This window comes from Triturus cristatus, chromosome 3_1, assembly GCF_964204655.1.
Source record: "Triturus cristatus chromosome 3_1, aTriCri1.1, whole genome shotgun sequence".
Classification (NCBI taxonomy): domain Eukaryota; kingdom Metazoa; phylum Chordata; class Amphibia; order Caudata; family Salamandridae; genus Triturus; species Triturus cristatus.
The window spans coordinates 952,428,812-952,448,471 of NC_140583.1; the positions used below are offsets into that span (position 1 = coordinate 952,428,812).

General features: G+C 42.3%; 1 protein-coding gene across 2 annotated transcripts in view; it reads left to right on the plus strand.

Annotated features, from left to right (window-relative positions):
• The window catches only part of CACNB4 (calcium voltage-gated channel auxiliary subunit beta 4), a 910,181-nt gene that overhangs the window by 482,328 nt on the left and 408,193 nt on the right, over window positions 1–19,660 (plus strand). For both annotated transcript variants that reach the window (XM_085645539.1, XM_085645540.1), the window contains one exon: window positions 11,560–11,679. In XM_085645539.1, coding sequence (XP_085501665.1) covers window positions 11,560–11,679 — 120 coding nt within the window. The remainder of the gene's footprint in view (window positions 1–11,559; window positions 11,680–19,660) is intronic.

Consider the following 19,660-nt stretch of genomic DNA (forward strand, 5'->3'; position numbering starts at 1 on the left):
GTACTTCAATAAAAAAAAAAAAATGTGGTCTGGAGCCTTGTCAAGGAGCCAAATGGTACAGCTTTCGAAGACCTGTTGTTCTAAGTGGGTCTCCTATTTCTGGCATCCCTCCCATCTAGGATCTTCACATTTATATTCCCGAGCCCCTGTGCTGGCTGCACCTCTTTCTTGCTTTACACATTTAATTTAGTTGACACACCTGATCTTGTGCTTACTTTAAATTCACGGGTGTGGGGAATTTTGTTTTCACTGCTGCATGGCATCGAACAAATCCAAAGTCCCACTGGCACTCCTTTGTGTCCCCGTCTTGGGTGCAATCGTTCCTCGGTATTAAACAATTCAATATGACATTAGTTCTCCAACTCCTATTTTCATTAAGAAGTCAAATTTATTGAATTCTTGATTAGCAAATTCTACTTTCTCTCATTCTATTAAGTACAGGGCCGGACTGGCTACCGGGAGTTTTGGAATGCTGCCGAGCTGGGGGCTGATTTCGTTGATGGGGACCTGCATGTGATGAACGAAATTCGTTTTGCTTTGTTTATTTCGAAACACACGCAGGTCTCCATCAACTAAATTAGCCCCCACTGCAGTGACATCAGCCCCCAGCTCGACAGCATGCCAAAACGCCCGGTAGCGAGTCCGGCCCTGATTAAGTATTCAATTTTTGGGATCCTCATCCTCAATGCATTTCGAACTAGATAGTCCTTCATCAGGAGATTTATTTTATGCTATGGAACAAAAGAACATCAATATAATAATGTAGTATTTTCTGTGCAATAATAATAAGTCAACATGATACATCATTATATAATCACTGTTAATTGCTCATATGTTTTTCTTTGTAACAACCTGATCCATTTAATACATTGGTCTCCATCCCTTCCCTATGTTCTTCGCTATTATGTTCCTTATCACATACAAATCTAAAACATATAACATTTAATCAAATAACTCACTGAAGGTGTCTCTTCCCTTCTTTATCTAAGAGTTAATTATTCCTGGTTAATCTTTTCTTTATCAAACGAGATTTGAGTAAATTATAACATGATCAAAACTTGTTTATTTTGTTTTCACCCACTTAGCCTACCCTTCTAAGAAGAATTATCTGAGATTAGTAGGTTTCCTTCGTTGGTTTTCGTACATCCTCCTACTTCTTCTGTCTTACAAGTTAGCCTTTTGTCGGTTATTTGTGACTGAAGCAACTCTCTAGTAGGCCCCCAATGAGGTTGTTAGGCATGCACCTTCCAAGAGTGCTCTTTCCAGATGCCCTTATTTATGCATTTTTATATATGTCATCTTTCTCTCCGTTGTCTCTCCTCAGGAATGAAAAACCGGAAGCAAGCAGCCAGGCTCCTATCACCAATCACAACGCTGCAATGCAGCGTTGTGATTGGTAAGCACCCAGGCTCCCCTGAGCCATTCATAATGCTGCATTGCAGCGTTGTGATTGGTCTGAGCGCCGCCAGGGACTTGGGGCCTGGGCCTTTTCTCCACACAGGCTGTAATGCAGCCTGCATGGAGAACATGCGAAGATCGCATGATAAACAGTCATTGCGCACTTAGGAGGGTGCTACCACTCCTCCCCTGCCAGAGCAGTCCCGCCACTCCACGTCACGCAAAGCTGCCACAGCAGGACAAAATAAAATTATAATAACATTATGTTATTATCATTTTATTTTTCCTTTCTTTCACTGGTTCAAAGCAGTGGGGCAACGCACCTCCGCCTTAGCGTAGGAGTCGCCACTGTGGTCCTTACCAGCAGGGTTCCTCACTACAATCCAGCTTTGAACCTGACAGGCTACAAATTGAGCCTGCTCCTCATGCCACGTTCTCAGTTATTTGCTGAGCACTTCCCTTTTCACTACTCTGACAGAAACTCCACTCCGCAGTCTGTGTGTCGAAAGCTGGGACAGAAACAAGCCTTGTAATGCTGTGATGCTGCTGCTCCCTCATCAGTCTTCATGGTGTGCGGCTTGTTGGCCTTTTCTAGGTTGATTAGCTGCCTGTCGAGCCATCAACCTAGCCGTGCTCTCAGCCAGAGATGCACTTTGCTTAGTAGCAAACTCAAAGTGTCTCCATCTGTTCTGGTATTCTGAAACTGTCCTTGATGCATTACAAATTTGAGTTTTATACCGTTTAATTTTCATTTATTTCATCGCACTCTAATTAATTTTTTTTTACTCAGCCACCATAAATCTCTTTCTCCTATGTGGAGACTGCAAAGACAATATATAAGATTTCAGCGCATTATTTCATTTCGTACTCAGCGGATTGAAATGAATTCACCTAAGCGCATTGTCACTGAAAAATATGGATTTTTTTGCTTTTCTGTTTAATAATTTTTTCATGAAAAATAAATGACCAAAAAATGAATAGAAACTGGCTAGCCAATTTTCTTGTGCTCTACTTTTCAATCACTAATAATTTACATTAGGGAGTGGCATTCATGTGCTCCTTTCATTATCTGATTAGCCCTAATGTCCCGCTACTGAATAATGCCGTTTCAACTTTACTAAGTACCTCTCATTGACCCCTGCTGCCCTAACTTTCCAAACTGTAACGAAAATATGTTTTTCAATTCTTTTGACCCTGTAAAATGTATCTACAAAATAATTTTTAATTCGCTAATTTTGGTGAGTTGACGTTTGGTTTATATTATTGAGGTGATTTTAAATACCCACAGAAAAGAAGCCCTTCTCCACTTGTTTTATAGCCTATCAGACAAGGTAACCATCTTGTTTGTTGCTGAGTAGAATTGAAGTGAACAATTAGTGCACATTAACATAGGTTTGAGGCGAGGCTAAATTGACCAGTTTTGTGAATCCAAAGAGATTTCGGTGAAACTGCCCATTTCCCTCAGTGCAGCCGTAGAAGGTCATTAAGAGTTCCTTTGCAGCTGGCCCTTTTCCTGCAATGTGAATGGAGACCTTTCCTTTAGCAATATTTGACCTCATGCTAGGTAATCATAGCAGCACAGCGAGCCTTAGGGCCCCTTTGCCAGTGCGTCGCCATTCGACCCCATTATGCGTCAGCATCATGACTAGGACGGGGGCGGGGATCCATTGATTAGGGGCCTGCTCAGTAGTTGAGCACCGAGGGTGACATTCATAGAATGCATCGGAAACATCAGGCTTTGCAAACGGAGATGAAAATGGAACATGTTTGAAACTGACATTTTCCACCTCTAATCTCTTCACATGAAAATTCGTGCTTTTGCGAAATGTGCCATTTTTCGCATTGCATTTAGTTTGCATAATCAAGTCACTCATTGTCATTTGACGAAGTATTAGGACGGAGAACAATACACCTGCACTGTAGCTGCGAGCGTCTTAGTGTATCAGCAAGCATGACTTTCAGGAATTTTGCAGCTTTGTGAGCCTCACCTGGAGGAGAATGTATGACGTTACAATGCAAACATTTACTACGTATGCCTTTACAACACAGTTTTTACATTGCAACATCCTTTACAACGCATGTTTTTACAACGCATGTCATCACAACGCATTTTTAGAAACTACATTTACAACGCATTCCATTACAACGCATACCATTACAACGCATACCTTTACAGCGCATATTACTTTTAGGGCCACAGTAGGGTAAGTGTTGGATAGTGTAGGGGTAAAAATTACTATTCCGACTCCAGTGAGTGCAACAGTAGGGTAAGTGTTGGATAGTGTAGGGGTAAAAATTACTATTCCCCATTACTTACCTTATAATGCGTTGTAATGGTATGCATTGTAATGACATGCGTTGTAGTGACATGCAATGTAATGGCTGCATTGTAATGGCATGCGATGTAAAGGATGTTGCGTTGTAATGACTGCGTTGTAAAGGTAGCTCGTTGTAATGACTGCGTTGTAAAGGTTGTTTCCCCCTGGAGCGCTTTATGACTGTAACTATATTTGCTGCAGCAAAACGCTAAGATTTGTTTCTGCTCTGAACGAATAAATGAATGGATGCAAGTTTGAGCTGGACTCTCGTCAATTGGTAATATCACATCAAGCTAGGCAGGGCAGCCAAGCAAGGTGCTCATTGTTGTATTTGGTGAATACCATGCATTGGTAATATGCACCCATTAGGGTCTAAGAGCCTCACAGGATGTTGAGAGTTAGCTATGCAACTCTTTATCAAGGGAATTACGCTTCTGTGATAGCCCGTTGCTGCTCGAAATCTAATCCACTTCAAAATACATTTTACCATTGCACAGGCGGAAATTCGTTTTGTTGGAACATGAGTGTATTGAAGGGCATACTTGAGTAAGATTTACCATCAAAGAGAAACTCATCACACCTGATTCACAAAGGTAAATTTGCATATGTCTAAAGCAACAGAGGGATACACCAATTATGAATGTCTGTGTTGGAGCATTAAAGCCAGATGTATTGGCGTTGCCAGTGCTTGTTTGCATAGTTGATTCGAAGGGCAATAAATATTTATAACCCAGTTGTATATCTGGAATTATCCAGCGGCTGTACTTGAATGGTTTGGAATTTTGAATATTCTGATTCGTCAGTTTTTTCGATACCAGTATGGAATACGAGATGCTCTCAGTTTACGACTCCTCTCGCTTATGGTAGATGTTCTGGACGAATGATCCTTGGAACAAAAACGTGTTGCCTTTTACCTGGTTCAAAGCTAAACTCCTTATCTTCACGCTGCATTCAACATTTGCGCTTGAACTGATGGATAAACGTTTGGTAGAAAGAGAGACGACTGGTTGGAAAGTTGTTTGCAAGAAGCAGTAATGAAAAGTAGCAAGATGTAGCTATCTGCTCCTGCAAAAAATCTCTTATGAGTTAAGATTTATACATCAAAAGTAATCTGGTGCTGCTATAGGACCAACTGCCCCTTATGTTGAAAGTATGGAATAAAGCTAGGGCGCATCTTCATGCATTTGCGCTCCCCCAAAGAGAGCCAAGTCATCTTGTAGGTAATTGTAAGAGACATAGTTCCATGCAAGCAGTTCAAAAGGAGCTGGTTTGTTTCAAAAGTAAGTCTAAAATGAAAATGCCAAATTAGGCCAAAAGCCACATTCTTACAAAAATTGCCAGGAATTTTGGAAGCAGGCCAGAAAAGTTTCAGAAAGACTGATGCTGAACTCAGCCCAGTCAAAACCCAAAAAGAAACGTAGAATTCCTAGAACAAAGGTTGTACATGAACTGCGATGCAATATAACCAGAAGAAGAAGTGGTTCATGCACCCGCATTGCTGTAAAACTCAGAGGCAATGCCTTACTTGATCAAATAGAGCCTAGCAAGCAAACACAAGGTACAATTATGCTACATAAGTAATCAGAGCTCAAAGAGCAGCAGGGATCCTTGCTCGCTTACAAATGTCCAAGTAATTTCCTAGACAAATCAGATGCTTCTGAGGCACCGCAGTCAGTGCGGGTATTTCAGCAACAGTGATGTGTGGCAGCTCTCAGCAGGAGGCAGGTCCATGCTCTTAGAAAGCAATATCTCCCCTACTCTTAAAAAGAAGTGCATCTTCCATTCCTAAAAGTTCCAAAATTATAGATATCAGTAGCCGCAGAAAAAACTCAGAATTGTCAACCTTCAACTAGAAATTTAGACCAAAATGTGATAATCTATTTACACAATCTGACCAAGAACGCTCAACTAAACAATACAAAATCCATGTCTATCGGTTAGGAATCATAATACTTTGTTTAACATGATCACAGGCAATACACTAAACATGATGGATAAAGACAAGCAGCTACTCAGGTACTGGTTAATAAGTTGCAATATTCAATAGTGTTGGGGACAGTTTGCTTCCATGCTTCCATGGAGGTTTTATGGTTACCTGTATCCTTCACGGTCAGACAAAGTATTCAGTGGATGGGGCTCCATGAAGGGCTCTACAATGTTTCCAAGCATGTTTATGTTTAAGTGCTGCATAGGATACATTGTGCAAGCCTTCCAGGTTTTTCAGCTGGCACTTTTCTCTGTTGGGCAGAGGATGTTGTCTCTTCTGCTGAGCAACAAATAACATAAACTGCTGCAGCACTGGAGTTCAGCCTTATTCTCCAATGTGCAGTTGCAAGCACAGCCTGCAGGAGCGGCTCAGCAGAGTGGACATCTTCAGCAGAACCATGATTGTGGAGTAGAAGAATGTCCCCTGCTCCTCTCACAGGTTCTATTTCTCATATCACTCCAGGCATCTCACGCTCACTCACAACCTGTAGGCTGCCACGCTCTCTTCAGAGCAGGGTTGCCATCTCTGTGCTCTGCGTCTGTCCCACACCTATCCCAGCAACACTTTGCCTATGCAGCCAACAGCACTGAGCAGGGAGACTGGGGATCTCAGGCATCTCCACAGGAGAAGAGGGGCAGCAGAAGGGGTGGGATGACGGAGAGCAGGACTGTTTTCAGATAGCGTGTGTACATACAATTCAAATCTTTTTGAGCTTATTTTTAATCCTGTCCCGGACAGTCTGAAGGGCAGTGATGCTGTAACAAGTTTCAAAATGGGGAAGTTGACAAGATACCCCACTAAAGGCATCGCACATTCCAAAAAAACACTTTTGCTGACTGATAAATCATAATATATGGGATAAAGGGCTTCCCGCAGTACATTATAAGGGTATTGCAAGTCACTGCGGAGTTACATGACCATATAGAAGAAAGAGCTCCACGGCAGAGTTCCCTTATAAGGTATCGAACTCCGAGGAGACTTGTAATATCCTTATCAGGTATCACAGGAGGTATTTCATTCCTTATAATACAAGGTCGCATCATCACCTTTCCCAAAAAAACTCTTAAATCCTTGGTGCCTAGCTCTTTCATATGAACGAAAGAGCATGTTTGCAAACATGAATAATAAAAATAGAATGTCTTGTGCAAAATTAAAAACACCAAAAAAGCTGTTAGATATTTGTTAGAAAAAAGATATTAGAATCAGTTTAATACAAGTCATTTTTTAAAAGAAGGTGCAATTGCTGAGAATGTGTAGAAACATGCAGAAACATTCTAACTTTTCCATAATTACCTAAAATATGCAAAAAATAAAAATGTTCTCATAAATATCCCCTTTCTACTTGTCACTATACAGTTAGGACAACAGAGTAGAAGAAAGAAAAGCAATGTTTCATTTTTGTTTTTTAAACAGGCATTGTGACATCAGAACTCGACTGTAATAAGTTATTACAGTTGAGCTGATACGTAATTCCTTTTTTACAGGCGACTGGGTGCATCACAAGTCGCCTATTATAAATCAATTATAATCATGTTTTTATACAGAGATTGCAGTATCTGCTGTTTTCATATCACACATTAAGAATAGTTTGCGTAGGATTAGTCAGGGTTAAATTGCTTTATTACGGTATCTTTTAAAGAGTCATCTCATAGGGTTCTGATGAAGATCTAATGATCTTCTTTTTCAATCTGAGACAATTAAGGCACAAACACGCACATCACACACGTGGATCAAAACACGCTCTATGTACCTAGACCCCTACTATCGTCATAGGATACTGTGTGGTTGAGTAAGGTATCCGTTGAAAATTTCATGAATGCACTTACCACATTACTTAAGAACCCTTTAGGGGCCTGATTACGACAAGCACCTGTCAAATATCATAATTATCACATTTGATAAAAAGCAACATTGAGATGTTCGAAATGTAGCGGATGGGATAATTATTGCCTATTCTGACTTTTTGCATTATAATAAGGATTTTGCCGATTATCATTCCAAAATAGACATTTCCTGGTAAATAATCTGCCTTTTCACCCTGCTAAATTCCAGCAAATTCCCTGTTAAATCTATTTATAGATTATAGAGCTCGCCTCCCCTCTTTATTCTTGGCAGCTAAAGTGTCTAAAAGCACTAAATGGAAGCAGGTGTTGATGCTACCATGTTTTCTATTCCCTGAGGAAATTTTTTTTTAACTTAAAAATAGATGTTTGTGACATGTGGGTCCAGGGTGACTTTTTTTACCCAGACCTACCTGCAATCAATCAATCATGGCATTTGTAAAGCGCACTACTTACCCGTGAGGGTCTCAAGGCGCTCAAGAACTTCTTACATGCCTGGTGCCATTGTGCTTGTTCTGTGATCAAGGCTTGCATGCTTCCATTTGTTTGGTGGACGGGGTCATAATGTAAGTAGAAGTAACTGCTGCTGCATTAAGGTGGAGGTGAGTGCAGACACTACCAATGAGGCTCTCTTCTCTTCCTTCTGTAAGGCTAATAGGTCTGGGGAAGAGAGTATTCCATGTCGGGTTGACAGTGCTCCAACTCTACTCTCTGTTTTTACAGGTGCCATGCATGGCCTTGGATTTCAATAGCCTTCACCCCTGCTGGCCATGTTCTGCATGGTCTGTTTCTTTGAAGTAGATATGAACCATCACTCCACCACCTCTGTAACTGTTCTATGTATGAGGGAAATTTGCACCACTGCTAACTGTGTTGTACCTTGCCTCTGTGTAAAAAGGAAGCTTGCACTGCTAACTGTGTTGTACCTTGCCTCTGTGTAATAAGGAAGCTTGCACTGCTGCCGACTGTGTTGTACCTTGCCTCTGTGTAAAAAGGAAGCTTGCACTGCTGCCAACTGTGTTGTACCTTGCCTCTGTGTAAAAAGGAAGCTTGCACTGCCAACTGTGTTGTACCTTGCCTCTGTGTAATAAGGAAGCTTGCACTGCTGCCGACTGTGTTGTACCTTGCCTCTGTGTAAAAAGAAAGCTGGCACTGCTGCCTGGTGTTCTGTATTTGTTCTCTGTGTAGGAAGGAAAGATGCACTACTCGTGCCAGTACCATAGCAGTGAATTCACGGGCCCTGGTGCAAGCAAAGAAAATGGCCCATTTCACTATTGTTGGGGGTAGTAAAGTACAGCAACTATCATGGCTCAGTGGGCCCCTCAGGACTCTGGGCCCAGGTGCACTCCACCTGCTGCACCAATGATAGCTACGCTCCAGACTTATGCATGTCTTGTTGGGCGTCTGGGAATGAAACTTGCACTACTGTTTACTGTGCTCTACCTCTTCTGTATGTGAGGATGGTTTCCACTGCTGCCTGTGCTGTACCAATTTGTGTGTCAGGGTAGTTTGCATGGATGCTGTCTGCACTCTGTTTGAGGTTATGAGGCAAGACTGCACTTCTGTGACATTTTCCGTCAATCACATGTAAAAGAAACGTTTACACTCCTACTGCTTGTACTGTACTTGCTCTGTATGTTAGACAAGTTTGCACTACTGCTGTTTGTTTGAACTAGGGGCCCAGATTTGCAAATGTTTTGCGTCAGATTTTCGTTACTTTTCTAAAGCAAACCAGACAAAGTGTTCAGGTGGGATTTACAATCCAATGAAAATCGACATTGGCGTTGGATTGTAACCCAAATGTATACACATCTGCATTGCCTTCCGCTTTTTGCGTCAAGGTGGCGTTCCTTGGGTCGTGCATGGGCGTTCCCATTCAACCACCCATGGGTTTTGATGCAAATCCCTATCTACAGAGAATTGTAGTCATGGACTTCCACCAACATCCTGCACCTTCTCAACGCAGGTGCACCGAGGAGAAACGTTTTCATTTCTTCTTGTTTTTCCCACTTTACATGTGTGTTTCATTGCACAGCACACCTTTTCCAATACAAAACCTATGCTTGTCAAAACACAGACACCCTTGGGTATCTGCTTTGGTTCATGGCAGCCAAAACTGCACTAGTTAAGGGAGAGAGCACACAGCGTCACATCTTAATAGATATGGCGCTGTTCTGCTTTCTACCCCTCATGCAATTCAACGCCGCACCTTTATTTGCTGCGCTGCGTTACGTGACTTCTACATAAATCTGGACATTGATTTGTATGTTGAATGAGTTTACTCTACTGCTGACCAGACCAGAAGACTTGCAAAGACCACGCTATGACTTTATATGAGCAATCCGGTGAGCGGGTCACAGGATGTCTCAGAGCCCAAGCAAACAAATAAAGGAACATTCTGCCAACTGTTTGGGATGTGAAAAAAGAACCGACATTTTAGCCCCACACTGGATGAGCCCTTTTAAATTCTGTAAATGCAAGTACAGAACTTGTGTTTTATTATTCATTACCCATGCAAATTAGGCAACGGTTGTATTTGGGCCATTTTTGCTACATCTAATAGCTTATTTAAACTGATAGTGGAACCATACTCTATCTTTGACCTTTTGAAGAATAGGCTTACAATTGACATACCTCTACTTTCCTTGACTAACATTCAAAATGTTACATTTGTCGTGTGCATTGCACAAATTGATCGTAAACTGTAATGATAATGATTCTAGTGACGATACTGTGTAACTGTACAGAAAGTTAAACTCATTCGGGCAGATTTACAAGAAAGTGACGCATCTGTAAAGATGCGTCACTTTCCCTGCGCCACCATTAGAAACCCTTGTGCTACATTGGATGCGCCGTTTTTACAATACGGCGCACCATGCCACAAGGATTGACGGAATGCGTCAGAAATTCTGACGCATCTGTTAACGCAAAAGTCACGCATTGCTAGAGTCGTGTCACAAGCACAAAGCAACTCCAACAATGCATGAGGAGGCCTATCCTCATTGTGCTGTGTCACTCCTTACGCCTGCTTCAAGCAGGCGTAAGAATTTGACGCAGTAGCGTCCTAGAAGTGCACAGTGAAATCTTGTAGATTTCACTGCGTCACTCCTAGGAGGCATTTTTGAGTTGGAACGCCCACCCTGCATACATTATACCTGCCCCATTCTGTTTAAACGGCTCTGAAAAAGTAGAAACAAGGCCGTAAAATATATTGATAGTGCAGTCGATGCTTGCAATACTGACATTCAAGAAAAAGCATCAGCTGCAGACTAATACATTTCTTCTAAAAACATTTCTGAATTTTAGACTAATACGTGGAATTTATTTGAATTGTCAAGAAAAGAGCCCATTGTCTGTTCTTTATATTGCATGCTTAGAATTAGCACCAGAGTGGTATTCAGTGCTGGACCATATTTTGTTACCAAACACGGACAAAGACATGTAACTGTGTTTCTCTCTGTCCTCACATGTTGGCTACATTATCTGTAGCCAATTATAGTCCTCTGCTGTACTGCGGCACTAGGTTTTGACTTTATAAATATCCCCCAATTTTTTTTATTTATTATACATCTGGTTTCCCTTTTCTTTCCCGTGGTCTTTCTCGTGCATCCCCTTTTCTCCTACTGATCATTTATCTGTTTTCTTCTCTTCTTCCTAATTATTTCTATTTCTTTCTATTTTCTATTTCTGAGCATGGTTAATTACACAGTTCATAAAACTGATCAAAACTTTCAAAAACATTTTTTTTTTCAATTTCTGTCGCAGGAGGAGCAAAGGTTTTGAAACTTTACACTACTTAAAACATTATTATTTTATGTTCATCTTCCTTAGGTTTGTTTTTATTTAGCTAAGCGTATTTTTCACTAATTTAATGTATTACTTGTGTATTGCTTCGATATTTGGCTACAGTCAATCAGAAACTGCTTCTGGTCGGCATTGCCGCACAATGTAAAAAAAGAAATGAAGTAAAGTCTGAAATGCAAAAATCACATTTTCCAAACATATTCCTCTGCAGGGCTCAGCAGATTCCTACACAAGCAGACCATCAGATTCCGATGCCTCTCTGGAAGAGGACAGGGAAGCAATTCGCCAGGAGAAAGAGCAACAAGCAGCTGTACAACTTGAAAGGGCGAAGGTAGGCTGTAATTATTAAAGGCTTACATAGTTTACTTCTTATTCGGTCATGTAACTATGGTCCAGAGTTCAAATGAATCAGGAAGACATTGTTGATCTTAAAATGGTGTGATTATCAAATGTTTATTTTCCTAATGTTTATCCTCCCGTAAAAGAGATTAATTCCCACTGAGAGTAAAATCTGCTCATAAATGTCTCCCTTTCCATTTATTTACAGCAGCATGCAAGATATCTTTAAACAGGGGCGTCCAATATTGATACTTCAGACACAAGAAGACCTAGGGCTGAATGTAGGCAGCATCTTGGTTGTCTCTATTTCTGTTTCAGTGAGGCCTCCAGCCCATATTCCTTTTGTAGATCTTTAAATTTTCAGAGTGCTCTGGTAATGCACATCCTTCAACATCTTGATGACCACTGAGGACCAGGCCGGCCTACTGAGTGTGCGGTGGAAACTGTGGATTTTTGTGTTCCTGAATATGGGTGCTGCAGCATGCAGGAAGCAATCAATTCCCATTTGTGTACGGAGGGAGTGCCAGGCCAAAGATGTGTGGGGTTAATGACCTCCGCCACATCACTGGGGTAGCAGTACATGGTATCTGAGGCATTCGGGAGACTCAAAAGTCTACTTTCTATTCCCAACCAAATGCCTGTGTGTCAGTAGTAGGGAGTATTGTCTCAAGGCAAGCCAAACTGTGACACAGTTAGTATGAGGACATGCAGGATAACCAAAGGCCTTTCTCCTTGATGGAAGCATGCAGTATTGAAGCCACTGGCTCACCTAGTCCTGGACAAAACATTTGATATTATTGTTGAGTGCCTTCAGGATATTATTGGATACTTTCAGCTGCATCAAGACAAAGTTCAGTCTTGGAGCCATGTTCATCTTTACTGCTTGATCCCTTTTTCAGAAGGAAAGTCGTAACTGGGGCCATCTTTCAAAATCAATGGACACTTTCTGTATCATCCGTCTCCGATTGTCTTGAACGATGCTCTTCAGTGATTGATTCAACAATATGCCCAGATAATTTGGTTTGCTAGCAACACATCCAACGTTGTGACTGCTAACTGTTGTTACAGCATGTGTCATAGGTACAAACTCCCTTAGAGCCAGTTGATTCTGTCCCCTGAGAAGGTAGGCTTGGGAGCTCAGGCACAATAATTCTTGTATGAACGACTGGCTGGTCATGAGTGAGTAGAGCATCATTGGCATACAGAAAGCATTTCTGCTGGCCAGTGGATGTCCCAATACCTTGCATAGTCTGTTTTTGGTGTATGACCGCATCCGTGGGTTCCAAGTCCAACTGGAAGAGAAGAAAGGTGAGAGGGAACCCCATCTGATGCCCCATCTGATGCCATGTTTAAGATGGGAACCCCCACCATTGATTCATCCTGCTTAATCCAATGGGGGCCAACTGATCATGTCTACAAACCCCCATCCAAGCCTGCTTTCCTATGTGTATGGAAGAGGTATTTTCATTCAACACAGTCAAACACCTTTTCTCTGTTCAAAGAAAGTAACACCTTTTCATCCTGATTGTTCCTCACTTGCCAGTAAGGAGCAGCCTGGTACAATACCACTTGCTTGTATCAAAAGCAGGATTCACTTTTCTCAGTCTGTTACTCAGTACTTTGGCAAGGATTTTAAAGGCTGTGTCAAGAAGAGATATTTGTCTCTGGCTGGAACACATCAAATGGTCTTTTCCAGACTTTGGAATAAGTGAAAATCCCCCTTAAATTCAGGGTGTAGGGATTCCAGCCTTCAGTCCTTTGCAGAGCAACCATGGCTCCTTCAATTTGTTAATTTTGCAGAATTTGATGGAGAGCCTGTTCTTCCTTGTGGCTTTACATGCCTGCATAACTACGATAGCTGAGCATATTTCCTCGCCCATTACCCCCTCATCCAGTTTGTCTCAAAGATCTGACAGGAGAGTCAGCCTTGCAGCATGCAAGAAAAGTGTTGTCTAACGTTATTGCTAGGTGCTTGGTACAAGTCGTTGACGTCTTTGAAGAACCTTGCAAGTTTGCTAGTTATGTCTACAAAGTAGGCATGCGAGTTTCCACTTTCACTAAGGGTTGCAAGTACCACTATCAGTCTCACCACTATTTCCCCATGCTCATAATATCTCCATTTTACTCTGGATAGAGGTGTTTAAGGTGAAATAATTGTTGAGCTCAACCTCTGCTACCACCCGTCCTCTCAACTTATTCTGCGAAGGACATCTGTGAAATTCAGTAATTAAGTCTTAAACTGTCCTTCAATGCCATTCTCTTGTTTGAGTCCCTTCTTTTCCTTAATGCAGACTCAAGCATCCTGGCACCCAGATACATGACTTCCCAACTGCCCAGAACGTTTGATCTGACTGGAATGACCCTTCATTATGCTTCAGAATGTCAGATAGGTAGGCTTGCAGACAGAAGCGGCCCGACCCAGCAAATTTTGTTGCACGAGCTGAAACGCTAAATGTGTTTCAGCGTGCGCAATGAAATTCATTTTATTTATTTATTTGTTTACATTACTCCGGTCGGCCGTGACCGGAGTTTACTACCCCCCCACCCTGCCCCTCCCCCACCCCACCTCACCGCCCGCGACACTTCCTCCATGGGCCGCTACTGCTTGCAGAGGCTTATTTTCCTCACTAAATTTGTTCCTAAAAACATTCATCCTCCATAGTTTTATAGGGTGGACACCAGCCAGGGTTGGATTGAGACAGAATATTGGCATGGGCACCAAAATAAAAGTGGTCCTCATTAGTAAATTAGGTAACCAAACAAAAAGTGGCCCATGTATGGAAATTGGGCAGTTTTAAATTTGTAAAGGCATGTTTTAAAATTATTTTGCAAGGTATGGGAGACTGCATGCATATGTGCTTGCTGTGGACAAGGTTTGTGGTCATATCAGGGAAACAAACTGTGATATAAGTTAGCCCATCAGACTATAAAACAGGCCAACTATCAGCCAAAGAACCTGCCCACACATTGACCTGTTGGAGCATCCCTTCAAGTCCGACCCGAACACCAACCACAAGGAGTGGCTGAATTGCATTGGGAATGATGAGATATTCTGCCCTTCGATGTCACATCCAGTGATGCATGGAAGAACTGAGCTCGAGGTCAAAAAGTAATTGACTCTAGACAAGGGCTGATCGTGCAGTAAATAAGTGTGTAGTTGCTGCCTTGATATGCAGTAGTAGACATCACACTCATCAGTATGATACTGTCTTGTCCGTTCGCTGTGCCTAGTCTCCCTGCCCTGTCAAGTACAAGACATATTGTCATGTTCTAGTATCCACTAATTACCACTCGATTTTCCACGAATTCCATCAGCATCCTAGAAAGATTGGAGAGAAAGCTATCCTTGGAGCTGTGTGGGACACATATCTGTCCTATAATTAGTGGTGTGTCTAGTATCTTTATTTTAACAAAAATCTAGACTCATTGATGATCATGCCATACCTTGACTACCTCGGTTTGAAGAGTTTCCTGATTCAGGATCACCACAGCTCATCTCGAATATGCCTCTGTCCAGCTCCATAACTAGTCAGGCTGCCTGTATTTCAAGAGTGCATAGCCTTACCCACCCAGTCTCTCTTTATGTTATTTGACTCGCTCAATAGCACGTGTGTCTCTTGAAGCAATGCTATGTTTGACTTCTTCAAAGCCAGAAAGTATAAAGCTTTCTTCCTCTTAACTTAGTGGAAAAGGCTGTTAATGGTATGGAAGAGAGAACATTGATGTCCCAGAGGTAAAGGTGTTGTGTATTCTAGGATGGCAAGTCAGCGCCAGTCAATGGTTGGGGTATTTTGCATGGAGGTAGCAGCATTCTTTGCTCCTGTGTCTAGGAGTTAAAGTGAGAACCCCCTGATAACCCACTTTCCACCAGGTATTGGGGGAGGTAAGTAAATCCCCAGTGCAATGTCTGCTGAAGATGCTGGTGAAAATATGAGACAGCCTCATCAACAAAGTGAGAACCCTTAAAATGTCGCCAATCCCAGCCCATGGTCAACTGAAAAAAGGAGTGGGGTTCTTCTCTTAGCCGCAAAAACACTCTGAACTAATTTAAAATGAACAAGGGCAAAACAGAAGTACAATGGACAAGGGGGAAGTTGCCTCACATACCTACTTCCTGCAGCCGCCTAATTGACTAGATAAAAGATACATGACCATGACCTGTCCATACTACACCACAACAAATAGTTTCACTGTTTCAATCCTATATAATCCGGTGCCATTATACTACATTCATAAAGCCTAAAGCTACTTCTAGGTACAGGAGAGTCACTAGTCCCAAAAATGCTTGTGTGGCGGATGATCATATCAAATTATCGCAGTAGACCGAACATACAAAGTAGTGTGTGTCCTCATCAGATCCCCCACACCCTACATCTGGTACACAAGTGGTACACATTTGTGGTCGAAGAAGCCTACCGGAGACATCAGGGAGTTCTGTAGACCTGGCAGTCAGGTTTGAAGACATTTACTTCCGCTGTACCAAAATGATGCCTTCAGAGGGGATCTGGGCTTGCCCCTGCCTCTGCTCCTATCTTAAGATTCATTAATGGCTTGTCTGTGTTTGTCCAGCATTTGGTGATTCTTGCCAAGTGCTTGCTCTGAGTTTGTAGTTGGGTATGAGTGCTCTCCTATGGGTGGAGTGCATCTGTCGGAGTCTTTCCTGCTGTCACCCTGCCATAGCTGCTTTGTGATGTGTTCATGGTCGAAGCTTCCAATGAGTCCACAAACTGTTCTAGATCCTCAGGGTATTGAGATTCTTTATGCCTACCTTCCATGGTAAGCAACATAAAGACCGGCTCCAGTAGGCGGGATTTGACACAACATTTTCTTATTTGGGGTGGCATGTCAAGACGTTTTCTGTCTGATTTCTGCCTCCCATTTACTTCCTCCATGAAAAGAAGATCCCTGAGGGTTTAGACATTGGCAAGGACAGGTCTACAAACACAATGGATAGCTGCATCAAATTACAGTGACTGTGAGGCAGGGACTTGATGCGTGCATTTGTAGTGCTGAAGGAAAACAGCGGTTTCATGAAGTGCGTCAGTATGCATGGCACATGAAGTGGCGCCCACTACTGGGCATATGTCTGCCACTGCAGGTGGTCAGACACATGGCAGGGGTTTAGTCAAGGTGAGTGGTACAGGTAGAGTAAAATGTGCAACAGTACATAGGTAAATAGACACATCCCTCATGTAACAATGATTTTTAATGTGCCTTGTGTCTCTTGCATGGCATGCAGGCTGCTTCTGACATTTCGTGCCATCGAAGAGCCCATCTGCTTTGTAATTGAGCACTGAGTATGCCATGGATTTAGAGCTCATTTGCTGCTAGTTACCCTTGCAGCATTGACTAGCAGGATCGCACAGGACATGTAAGTATACCTCCAGGAGCTCGGAGGTCAAATCTCTCCTCTCCTCAGTTTCCATTTTCCACACTGCTACATAGCCACCCGTCAAACTAGCCATAGTCACTGATTCTGGCCAACGATATGCACTATCAGTCAAGGAGATTGTCCATCTACACTCACAACCCCAAAATTGTTGAGGTTCCAACCTGCAACTGATTGTGGTTCCTCAAGTCTTCCTCCGGTGGCCTCACTCAGGGAGATACAGTGTGTGTACTGGCCGGCAATGTTGGCCGCATGATTTCAGATCATCCGCCTTGCTGGTCACCGATGGGGCATGTCCATGTTCTGCACATTCACAGTGAACGCCAACTCACTAGCATTCAGACAGAGGCAGATGCGGTGAGTAATCTGCGATGACTGTCTAGCAGCCATCATAAGCGCTGCTAAGCCCCCCTCCCATAGCTAAAGTTTTAAAGTTATCAAAGTACATGCTATAGCTTTAAATATATTTTTACATTTTTCATTATCACAACCATATAAAAACCACTAGGGCAGTGCAATCAAAGTATAAAAAAGTCCCAAAGCTGTATCCTCTTCTTATGCCGTCTCTAACCTTCTTCATCCTCCCCCTGTCACCACCCCGTGCCCGTGCCATGACCTAGTGGCACTTCCTTTTGGCATTGCTGTTGGTTGTAAGGGAAAGAAAGCCAACATTCATCACAGGCTCATTGGGCTGCTAAGACCTGGTACCTTCCATAAACTGATTCTTCAGCTAATCTTGGGGAGTTCCGGTACAATTGGTTTAGTTCGAGCAAATGATTCTGATGGCTGTGAGGAATCGGGGATGGGGGGGGGGGCGTTGGTCGTTTCTCTAAATTCAGGTTCCAAGAAGCCCAGAATTGGACCACAGCCTCTTTTAAAATCTTGCCTGGTACTTTCTATTTGTAGGCTCAACTTTTTCAGTGCTAGTCAGGGTTGACATTGTCTGCAATCATTTGCCTGTGGTTGTTCCTGAGCCTTCACTCAGAATGACGCTATTGCCTATTTTACTGATAAAGGAGCTCACACAGTTTATTTACCACTCCTGTACAATAGTAGAAACAAATTGTGTCCCCTACTTTTCAGCAAGATGATCTAGAGTACAAAGGAGAGCATTGTCATACAGTTTATCTATCATTGATGGCGGCCCTTCATCCAAGTATTTCAATAATAATGAACACCTTCACATTGTGCGCGCTAAAGTATACCCCCCACCAGCATTAATTGGATGGATCCTCGCCTCAGCGCGATGCCAAATTAGCATCACTTTGTGACCAAATTCCCTTTCTGCAACGTTCATTGCTGTTTTGGGGACCTAGCAATCAAAGCTTCCCATTCCTCTATGTGGAACTCCCTAAATCCCACTCTCATGCTATCTAGAGGGCCATTTTCTGTGAATCAATTTACTTTGAATCAAAACTATACTATCCTGAAATCCGCCACACAGAGAGCCTCTCCTTCACCCATTTCTTAAAATTTGTAAGTGGTGTAGATGAACTCTTCTTTAAAGCTGAGTGAGTCAAATTGTGCCTTACTTGGGTACAGCTTAACATTCCAGCTTCAGGCAGATCATATCTAACAATCATTTGCTCAAAGAGGTTGACTGCTCCATGATTGCAAAGATCTCCAATTTTAGTACCACACCTCTTCTTCTACAGTGCAAATCCTTTGTCTAGCAAAGCTGGCATAAAGTCCAGGTAGAATTCTGTTGAGTTGAAGGGGGGGTGGAGATGGCAGAAGGTAGAACCCTCATCACACTAACTTTATTCCATAATGACAGAGTAGTGCTATAAATAGGGTTAAACACTTCCTTAACTGTATGGCATTACCAAGCCAGGGTACCTACTGCCGAGATTTGAACTTGTGACTAGCGGTTGTATTACACAACCACTCATACCTAAACCATGCATTACTTAACAATGCGGTCGACACAACAAATGGGTCTTAACCACGCATTCCTTTACCATTCAAGTCTTTACAACGACTTGCCTTAGGGAAAGCGCTGGACATTGGAACAGTATAATTTATTATTTCAACTCCAGTCCGTGCAACAGTAGGGAAAGCATTCGACTTCATAGTCCAACACCGCTTTACATAAGGCATGTCATTGAAGCAACACGTGTGGTAAAGGAATGCGTGGTTAAGACACATTTGTTGTTCTGACCGTGTTGCAAAGACAACATGTGGTTCGGCCATCGTTGTAATTGCTGTTTCCCCCAAAATGCTTCAAAAAAACTTATGCAGACTGAACCGTATGGTTTATATATAAGGAAAGGGCTCTAGACTTGCCCTCGAATTTGGATCAGCTTTGTGAACAGTACCACCACGTTAGTGGGACTGAGGTGTAACAATGAACCTAGGGCTCTTCACAGATCTTGATAAGCGAAGTAGAATACTGGAAATAAGGTGATCAAACATGAGCCATCGCGTCTGTTTTGTAGAATATTCATATTGTATATTATAGCAAAATAGTAATCCCAATATGGCTTTCGTCACTGGAATTATTACCAGATTTCCTTTTGGAGTTAGCCATGTGCTTCTGCCCTGTTTTAGAGATTATAATTATATTTACATGCATTGTGAGCAA